Raw genomic sequence first — 9,815 nt, 5'->3', positions numbered from 1 at the left:
GCTTAAGGTATTTGCTGGATTCTGTTCCAATAATGAAATACACAAACCACTTTGTGTGTGTGTGTGTGTGTGTGTGAGCACAGCTAAAGGAAAGACAGCAGAGAAGATATATTGCCAACAGTAAATGCCTTGTTTAATAAAAACAGTGTCATGTGGGGGAAACAGTAAAAGTGGATCCACTGGTGGAAGAACTACTTGGAAAAGATTTTTTTTTTTTTAAGAATTCTGGATGTCAATAAGGGTCCACAGGTAGCACTGCCTACAAAACCCACCCACCTACTAACCCACCCAACTACTAACCTACCCACCTACTCATCTACAATCAAACCGTGATAGGATGGAAGTGGAAGCTTCAAAGGTACATCAAACTCTATCGGAGGCCATCAGTGGGGTGAATTTTATAAAACCAAGATTGTCCTATTAGAGTAAAATCTTTGGTAATGAGAATGGGGTGACCATGAGAACGTTCCAGAAAACAAATGATGAGTCTTCTTTATGGCTCCTAAAGATGAACGTTTAAAAGTACTGACAGGATGGGGCTGAGGATGTGGCTCAAGTGGTAGCGCGCTTGCCTGGCATGCGTGCGGCCCGGGTTCGATCCTCAGCACCACATTCCAACAAAGATGTTGTGTCTGCCGAGAACTGAAAAATAAATATTAAAAAATTCTCTCTCGGGGCTGGGGATGTGGCTCAAGCGGTAGCGCGCTCGCCTGGCATGCGTGCGGCCCGGGTTCGATCCTCAGCACCACATACAAACGAAGATGTTGTGTCCGCCGAAAACTAAAAAAAATTTTAAAAATATTAAAAATTAAAAAAAAAATTCTCTCTCTCTCTCTATTTAAAAAAAAAAAATGTACTGACTGGAGTTGTTCTGAGTCCCTGTTTTTGTGCCTAACTTTCCTCCCTCTTTCTTGGAACTCCTGTGCTCAACAGATCCTCTTGCCTCAGCCTCCTGGGAACCTGGGACTATAGGTGCACCGCCACACCTGGCTCTTTCTTCAGAATGAGTGTGCTGGTATTTTTTGAGGTGATATGAACTTAGTTTTAGGTACTCAGTAAAAAGCTTGAAAAAAATAAGTGCACTTTTGCTGCCCTGGCCCCATCTAGATAAGAATATCCTTTTAATGAAAAAGTAAGAAGGTAATTATCTTGTTATGCTAAAGAAAGAACATTTTTTAAAATATCGTTTTGTTTTGCAGTGCTGGGCTTGAACCAGGGGAGCTCTACCACTCTCCTATGGACCCAGCCCCTTTTAATTTTTATTTTGAGACAGGATCTTGTCAGGCTGCCCAGGCTGGCCTCAAACTTTTGATTCTCCTGCCTCGGCTTCCCGATTTGCCAGACATGCACCACCGCACCTGGTTTGAAAAGTGTTTTCCTCAGCACATGATTCTGTGGTCACCGAATGTACTTGACTGGTAAAACCTACTCATACCCACATCTTGAAACCTAGAAGCAGAAACTATCCAACCTAATCTGTTTTTTAAAATTTAGGTATAATCTACATAATGTAAAATTAACCCTTGTAAAGTGCACAATTTAGTGGGTTTTAGGACATTCACAATGTTGTGCAACTTATCACCACCATCTAATTTCAGAACAAACTGTTTTTAAAACTTGCAGTTTGTGGGGCTGGGGCTGTGGCTCAGCAGTAGCGCACTTGCCTAACATGTGTGAGGTACTGGGTTTGATTCTCAGCACCGCATATAAATAAATAAATAAATGGTCTGTCAACAACGAAAAATATGTATATATAAAAAAAAAAAACAAACTTGTAGTTTGAGCTGGGAATGTAGTTCAGTGGTAGAGTGCTTGCCTAGCATACCTGAGGCCTTGGGTACATCTCTAGCACTGCAAAAAAAAAGTAGTTTTCAAATGAAAAGGTCCTTGGGTTTAAAAATATTTGTAAAACATGAATATGTAACACCTTCCCACTGTGTTGAAAGACCAACTAATTGACATCAGGGAAGACAAAAATATACTAACTGGATTTTAACAAAAGCTTTCACATAATTGGTGGATGGAATTTAGAAACAAAAATGATGATTTTTGTAAATTAAGCTGAAGATGCCCTTCTTCCTTTCAGCTCCCATAGTTTTTGTGACAGCCACTAAAATTCAGAATTGAAATAAACGGCCCTGAGAGCCAAGCTATCAAATTGATGCTTTACAGTGTTAAATCAAGATTTTAGTAAATAAGGAGGCATATTCGATCATATTAATATTTCTAATGGGAGCAAAGTGCTTTTTGGAGTTTTTGTAAATGTACAAATAGATTTATAATATTGCAAAATTTATTAAAACACATGGTTGATTTCATCTTCATATAATTTTTTCAAATGTTCTCACTAGGGTAGGCAAGACCTGCCTATTTGGTTGTGTACTCTAGAATGTTTTGGGGGATGCAGTTAAAAAATACTAGAAGTCCATACCTCCCCTCTGCTTGCCCAGTTTCCACCTCTGCTCCACCCCACTAAAAAAGGAAAGAGAAAAAAAGACTAGACCTTCTCTGGAAGCAGCTCGACCACTATGTTCTAAGCCAGGTCTTACAGGTCTAGAGTTCAAGCTCCTTCCCTATCCCTCCCGCCTCCTACCCCTCAGGCTACTTCCTTGCCCCCAACCCCCACTGCTGTTCTGCACTGCTCAGGCCCTCACTTTGTCTCTTGCTCACTGTCTGCTCTTCAGGCAGCCTCTCCCTGGCCTCCTAATCTTGATCACGCAGCTGTCTGTAAGCACTCTGGGCCCTATATGCTCAAGGTTTTTCAACATCATATTGTACAACAGCTTATTTTATTATTGGTTTGTCTCTCTCAAGAGAATAGGGACCCCAGAAGGGCAGGGAGTCTTCTTTGTTCAGAAATCTGTGAGCAGCCTGAAATGGTCCGGGGAGGGGCCCAGGGTTGCTCTGGGCTGCCCCTCCATCCCTGCCAGTTTTATGTCTGGGGGAGGGTTCTTGAATTTTCTGGCCTGGAATGGGCATTGGGAGGCCAGCATGGAGTTGCTGAGTATCTTGGGGCACCTCTTTAGTATGTGTAATGGCACCACTGGGCCTCTGGGGTGAAGAGAGGGGCAGAGAGGGACAGCTGAGCACTGTGTCACAGCCCAGTGGGGATTGGCCCTAGCAGCCTCCTTGGCCTGCAGAATTAGTGGCAGGGTCAGTGGGAAGGTGGAGGAAAGTCAGCCTCTCTGGGGTTCCTCACATTCCTGAGTCCTAGGGTACCCCAGGGGTTTCTGGATGTGGCTCTGTGGGGGACCACTCTGGAGTGCTGTCATCTTGGTCGTCCCCGAGGCTAGTAGGTGTGGTGGAGAGTCCTTCTGTGAGCCCGCTTTTTTTTTTTTTCCAAAGGTGTGGGCAGCTGAGGTTCTAAAAGGGAATCAGAGAGCAGCCCCAAGAAAGTGCGAGTGTCATAGGCTCAGTCACAAGGGCGCCTCTGCGGCACATCCATCCAGTGTCCACAAAGTGAAAAAGGAAAGCTCTTCCAGGTCTGAGGCTGGTTCATCTCGCAGAGATGGCTATACCTTGGTAGAAGTCCGAGTGGGTACTCTGGAGGTGGCAGCCCAGGGTGAGGGCTAAGGTTGAGGCCCTCCACGTGGGGCCTCCGGGACCAGTGATGGGGACCCTGGGGTGGAGACCCATGGGGAAGGAGGCAGTCCGGCCTAGGGAGCACTGGGCGGGGGAATGAGAACCAACTGCGGGGATCCTGGGGTGATCCCGGTGGGGCTGCGTGGTCAGGGCTGGGCGACTGCCCCCAGCAGCAATAGCAGCGTCCCAAGCAGCAGCGTCAGCGACAGTGGGGCAGCGGCAGAGCTGGAACCCGCAGGGATGCTCTGACGGGCTGCCGATGTCAGCTGAGAGCCTGGACCCACAGTGATGCTCTGGAGGGTCGGGGAGGCCAGGTCGCAGGCCTCATAGGGCTCCACGCAGGCAGCGAAGGCCATGACGTGCGCGATGTAGTTCTGCTCCTGCACCCCGTGCACCAGGTGCGCCTGCGGGCCGCGCGCCAACACCGCCACGTCCTCGCCTCCGTGCGTCTCCGACGACAGAGGCACAGCCGCCTGCTGCTTGTAGGTGCGGGCACCTGGAGGGAAGAGGAGTTCAGGGCGGGAGAATTCCCCTCCACCCCTGTCCCCAAGAAGACGACCTTTCAATGGCCGCACTCACCGCTCTCCTCCTCCGTGACGTTGGGTCGGTCGCCAGAGTTCAGCACGTAGCCGGGGCCATTGCCATACAGGATGGACGTGTAAGACTTGCCGTCCTGGGCCTTGAGCGGGGCCAGCCCTGCGGGGACAGGTGGCACCTGAGCTCGCATCGCCCTCCCCGGGGACCCCCGTGTGCCGCACAGGCGCCTTTCGCCTTGTCACCAGCTTACTCCTCCCAAGAACCCTGCGAGGCAGGCGCCCTCAGTGCGCCCGGTTGACAGATGAGATGCGACCCCCGCCTCAGCACCGCAGCAACAGCCCCTGTCGCGGTCCCCGCCTACCGAAGATGGAGCTGCCCCGCAGCGTGTAGCCGCCAAAGGAGAAGACGTGGGAGTGGTCGGCGGTGACCAGGGTCAGCGTGTCCTGGTCGCTGGTGAGCTGGCCGGCCTTGTCGATGGCAGAGTCGAACATGACCGCCTCCGTCAGAGCCACATAAGCTGTGCCCTCGTGATGACCACGGTCGATGCGGCCCCCTGCGGGGAGCCAGTAGGAGGGGCGTGAAGCTTGGTCCTGTCCCTGTCCCCCTCCGCCTCTGCTCCTCTGGCTCCCAGACTTACCCTCCACAAAGAGGTAGAAGCCGCGGGGGTTCCTGCTCAGCACCCGAATGGCTGCTTCCGTCATCTCCATCAGGGAGGGGTCCAGAACCTGGTTTCGGTAGATCTCAAATTTTGTGTCTACAGGCTCAAAGAGGCCTAAGGGACAAAGGACCCAGTGATTACTGACTTGGGAGGGGGTCATGGCCACCTGCACACATGCTCCAATAGCAGCTTTCTGAGGCCACTGAGGTCAGGAGTGGGGTCATCACCCATGAGATATGTCACGGCTGGGTCCTGGGACGCTTCAATGAGCTGCTGGTGGTTCCACACATATCGCGCCCCCTGGAGGGACAGAGCCAGTGTTTAGTCTGAGACCTGCAGCCCCACCCTGGTCCCTGCTATGACTGTGCCTCTGTGAGTCCCGTCACCTGGTGCTTTTGCAGCCACTCCTGCACGAGGTCCCGGCCATCCAGCCTGACTCCAGTCTGGTTGACATCACCTGGATACTCAGGGTCTGGGGTCCCCTTAGGAAACATGTATCTGCGGCCCCCGCCCAAGATCACCTGTTGCCAGAGCATAAGGGCAGTTGAACTTGGGGCAAAAAGAACCCCTTCTTTCTAGCTTACAGACAGCCCCCGCTGCCCCACCAGGTCAGTACTGCCCCCGCTTGTTTGCCCACCTTCCCAGAGACCCTAACAGGCCCCAGAACTCAGGCTATTGGTTGCTTGGGGCTGTGGCCTTTCAAAACCCACTCCTCCAGCCAGCCCCCTCCCATTGCCCTTTGTGCTGCACATTAATGTCCATGTTGGAGACGAGCTGTGTGGCGATGTCCTGGCAGCCCTCCTGCAGCGCCGAGGCTGGCATGTCTGCATCTGAGTACCAGTTGCGGTTCACCGTGTGTGCATATGTGCCAGCTGGCGAGGCATGCTGCACCCTGGTGGTGGTCACCACTCCCACGGACTTCCCTGAAGGCGGCAGGGGTCAGGGTGGGCCACCTAGAGCTCCAGGCCTGCCCTGACCCCAAGCCCAGGCCCAAGCCCACCTGCTTTCTTGGCCCGGTACATCACAGAGATGACCTCATTGCCTCGTGTTGTGTTGCACTGGTCAAAGCGGGCGGCCGCGCTCAAGCCAATGGTCTTGTAGTTGGCCTTGACCCCACACAGGTAGGCCGTGGCTGTGCTGGCGCTGTCTGGCACCTGTCTGTCCACACTGTATGTCTGGGGACAGAGATACCCTCAGCTCTGCTCTGGGGCAGACATTTAGTCCTTCACCCAGGCCTAGGACAGGGAGGACAGGTCCATCTCTCCTGGGTCCTTCCCCTGCCACAGCTCCCAGCCCCCTGCTCAGGAGGCCTCACCTTGGACAGAGCCATATATGGGAAGTGGTCCATGGCCAGGGGTGTCTCAGGCCCCAGCTTGCCTTGCATCTGTCCCTTTAGGATCCGGGTGGCTGTCACCGTGGGCACGCCCATCCCTGAAGGAGCAGATCCCCGTCAGGCCTGAGCCCCAGGGCTGGTCTGGACCCAGCAGTGGCCCTGGGTTCAAGGCCCGTGAGCACCACGGGGTGGACCAGCATGGGGCACTCACCGTCTCCCAGGAAGATGATGAGGTTCTTGGCTGAGGTCTGAATGGGCTTCAGCTTCTTGGCGGCGTCCAGGGCCTCGGCGGCTTTCTGGTTCCAGAAGGCTGGATTCTCCTCCTCCACTGGCCAAGGGGAGAGTGCAGCTAGGTCAGCCTGGGGGCTGGCCTGTGGGGCAGGGAGAGGGGCTGGGGGAACCTCGTACCTGGGATGACACCATGGGCCAGCTGTAGCCTCAGGCCCAGCAGCAGCAGCAGCAGCACCTGGGCTCCCTGCATGTCTGCGGTCTAGTGGTCGGTGGCCAGGCTGGGACACCAGGGTACCAGCTGCAGCGCAGGATGCTTGGGCTTAAATAGGGGAAGACTTTGTTCCTGGCTGTAAAGGTTCCATGTCCCTCCCCTTGCTCCAGCTAGCCATCCCGGCCCTGCCCTGCCCTGTGAACTGAAGGCTTGCTGGCCGGTGGGTGGTGGAGGGTGTGGCTGAGCCTGCCTGGCATAGGCATCCAGATGGAGGTGGCTCCTGTGATGGACCCAGCAGGGGAGGCAGGTGAGTGGGGCAGACGCCCTCTGGGTGCAGAGCTTTCACAGTGTCCTGCTGAGGTCACCCCCCTCTCTTGTGGAGGACCATAGTCCTTCCTTCACCTTATTTTTTCCAGTATTTCCTGGGAGCCTGCTGGGTCAGGCTCTAGAACAGAGCTTGACCCAGCAGGCTCTGGCGGGAGCTGGGTGCTGATGGGAGCTGGGGTTAGAAGCACACAGCTTGGGCCAGAGACCTGGGTTTGGCTTCCTGATGCCACCAGCCCCATAGACAGGGGAAAGAGGGATGTAGGGTGGCTCAGCTGCCCTGCCACCCACTTGGCCTCTCATCACAGCCTTGACATGTGGGTGGGCCCAGCAATAGGTCCCACAGTGACCGTGCTGTGGGAAAGGGCAGTACTGGGAAGGACCCCATGTATTTGGGCTTCTAGTCGTAGCTCCAGATTGTGCAGGTGGGCTGGGCAGGACTGCCAGTGTGTGGCATTCACGCCTGGCCAGCCAGGGGTGGGCCGGGTCTTTCAGAATGGCGAGCGGGCAGTTGCCCAGGAGGTTGACCCCTGTTCCCTTGAATGTGTAGAAGGACCCCAGGTGTGAGCCTGTTCTCCACAGGCCCTGGGCGCTCCCACAGTGTAGCCTCTGATAAAGACCTAGGAGGTTTCCGCAGCCCCAGGCTGGGTTCAGGAGTATTTCTCAGTTCAGTCCACCCCCACCCCCACCCCCACCTGTGCACATTCGAAGGAGCCAGAAGCAGGGGCTGAGCTCTCTGTACAATGCTCATGTAGCCAGGATGCGAGGGCTGCCGGGGCTGGGGACTGGTGTGGTTCTGGTGTGTCCCCCAGTGTGGTGATGATGTTGGGAGGTGGTGGACCTTTAAGAGGTGCAGGTAGGGGGAGGTGACCAGGTCATTTTGGGCCCTGTCCTTAGAATGGATTAATGTAGTTCTCCTGGGACTCCAGGTAGTTTGTATCAGGGTGGGCTGTAAGAGTAGAAAGGATAGCCCCTCCTTCCTTTCTGGCTTCCTGTCTTGACTTATAATCTCTCCCTCTTCCATATACTCCCACCATGATGCCATCTACCATCAGTCAAGGGGCCCTTACCAGAGCCAGGATACAGAACTTTCAAAATTTTGAGTGGAACAAACCTCTTTTCTCTATACATTATCTAATTCAGGTATTTTGTTGTTGCAGTGGAAAATGAACCAATACTCCAAGTGCCCATCAATGGATGAATGGATAGACAAAATGTGGTCCATATATATAATGGAATATTATTTAGCCTTAAAAAGATAGGAAACCTAATACAGGCTACAATGTAGGAAAGCTTGTGGTCTTTATGCTAAGTGAAATCAGCCAGTCACAAAAGGACAGATACTATATGATTCTGCCTATTTGAGGTAGCAAGAGTAGTCTGATTCCTAAAGAGAAAAAAAGAATGATGGGTCACCAGGCACTAGGAGAAGGGGACATGGGGCATTGATAATGGATACAGTGTCTCATTCAGCAAGATGAAAAATTCTGGAGATCCGAAGTACAAAGTGTGAATGTCCTTAGTACCACACACTTAAAAATAGACATCTGGAAGCCAAGGGCAACTACTCAGGAGGCTGAGGCAGGAGGCTCACAAGTTCAAGGCTGGCCTGGGCTACCTGGCAAGACCCTATCTCAAAATAAAAATTTTTAAAAAGGCTGGGGATGTGGCTCAGTGGTGTTTGTCTAGCACACACAAGGCCCCGGGTCCCATCTCTAGCACGGTGTGCACGCACACACACGTACACACACACCCAGGAGCCTTCCCTGCCTCCATTACTGCCCCCTGCTCCCTTTCTGTCCTTGTTATCATGCTGTGTTAGGAAACTTTTTTTTCAAGTTTATCAAGGAGGTTTTTTTACTGCCATATAATAATATACCTATTTACGAGGTACAGTAGAATAATTTGATACCTGATACAATAGAATGAGGAAATCAGGGTAATTAGAATTTTCATCTCCTTAAACATTTCTTTGTGTTGGAAAAGGAAATTCTTGGTTAAAGGTCAGGGGTGACTAGCTACTGGACAGGCCCTTAATCAATTAATCATTTAAAAATTTTTTTAAACCAGGCTGTAGGTTAAAGGTTCAGAACTCCAAAGTCAGTCTTCAGCCAGAAAACTTTTGCAATGACTTATCATCCTGCTCTTAAACTGGAGTTCTCACATAACCAGAGATTCCCATAGAGGTGTAAGCCTGTAATTCCAGCTACTTGGAGGCTGAGGCAGGAGAATTCCAAGTTTGAGGCCAGCCTGGGTAACTTATTAAGACCCTATCTCAAAGTAAAAAATAAAAAGTGCTGGGGATATAACTCAGTGGTAGAGCACCCTGGGTTCGATTTTCAGTACTGCAAAAAGAAAAAAAAAGAAGAAGGAGGAGGAGGAGGTGGAGGAGGAGAAACAAGGCCGAGAGAAGCCCGGTACACTGTCCCCCAATGGTACCACCTGCAGGTCTCCCTGTTTTTACATGTACTCATTTGCATGTGGGTCTCAGCTTCTCCTCCATTGTATCATGGAGTAGGTTCGTGATGGCAGCGGAGGCTCAGATCTGCACAGCTCCCGCCCCACAGGACCCCTGTGTAAACACTCCACCTCCTGCTCAGCCCCTAATCCCTGCCAGCCAGTATGGAACCTGCTCTTCTAACCCTTTGTCATCTTTAAGTCATATTGATGGAATCAGTGTGTAGTCTTTTGGGACAACATTTTTTCCACTCAGAATAAAGCCCTGGAATTCATTCAAGCTTGGACTGGTAGTTCACCCTCTGTGTTGCTGAGCCATATTCCTTGGGAAGCATGTACCATTTTACCGGTTTCTGGCTTAAAATGCCATTCATCTTTTTCAACCTTTCCAGAAGACTGAAGATGATCAGGACAGTGGTAGTGCCTTATGTTTACAACACCTCATCTACCACCTTTATAACCTACCCAATAAAGAAGGTCCT

General features: G+C 51.8%; 1 protein-coding gene across 1 annotated transcript; it reads right to left on the bottom strand.

Moving 5' to 3' along the window:
- Nucleotides 1-3,728: 3,728 nt before the first annotated feature.
- Nucleotides 3,729-6,591, bottom strand: LOC124089620 (intestinal-type alkaline phosphatase-like). Its single transcript, XM_046439791.1, has 12 exons — nucleotides 6,519-6,591; nucleotides 6,322-6,438; nucleotides 6,093-6,208; nucleotides 5,778-5,952; nucleotides 5,528-5,700; nucleotides 5,164-5,298; nucleotides 5,005-5,077; nucleotides 4,757-4,891; nucleotides 4,481-4,672; nucleotides 4,162-4,278; nucleotides 3,894-4,078; nucleotides 3,729-3,827 (listed from the first exon to the last, which is right to left on the bottom strand). The coding sequence occupies exons 1-12, from the start codon at nucleotides 6,589-6,591 to the stop codon at nucleotides 3,729-3,731; spliced, it is 1,590 nt and encodes a 529-aa protein (XP_046295747.1).
- Nucleotides 6,592-9,815: the final 3,224 nt, after the last annotated feature.

Source organism: Marmota monax, unplaced genomic scaffold (genome assembly GCF_021218885.2).
Source record: "Marmota monax isolate L192 unplaced genomic scaffold, Marmota_monax_Labrador192_F-V1.1 WCK01_AAM20220418_F8-fsc00041, whole genome shotgun sequence".
Taxonomy (NCBI): Eukaryota; Metazoa; Chordata; class Mammalia; order Rodentia; family Sciuridae; genus Marmota; species Marmota monax.
Note: the sequence above shows the minus strand (reverse complement) of the source record. Positions and strands in the feature narration are given on the sequence as shown.

Bases quoted from the DNA above. Each gene is read 5' to 3' on its own strand.
- LOC124089620 (XM_046439791.1), bottom strand. From the start codon at position 6,591: ATGCAGGGAGCCCAGGTGCTGCTGCTGCTGCTGCTGGGCCTGAGGCTA. The intron at 6,439-6,518 runs GTACGAGGTTCC...CCCCTTGGCCAG, and splicing joins GGCCCATGGTGTCATCCCAG to TGGAGGAGGAGAATCCAGCC. The intron at 5,701-5,777 runs GTGGGCTTGGGC...TGCCGCCTTCAG, and splicing joins GTACCGGGCCAAGAAAGCAG to GGAAGTCCGTGGGAGTGGTG.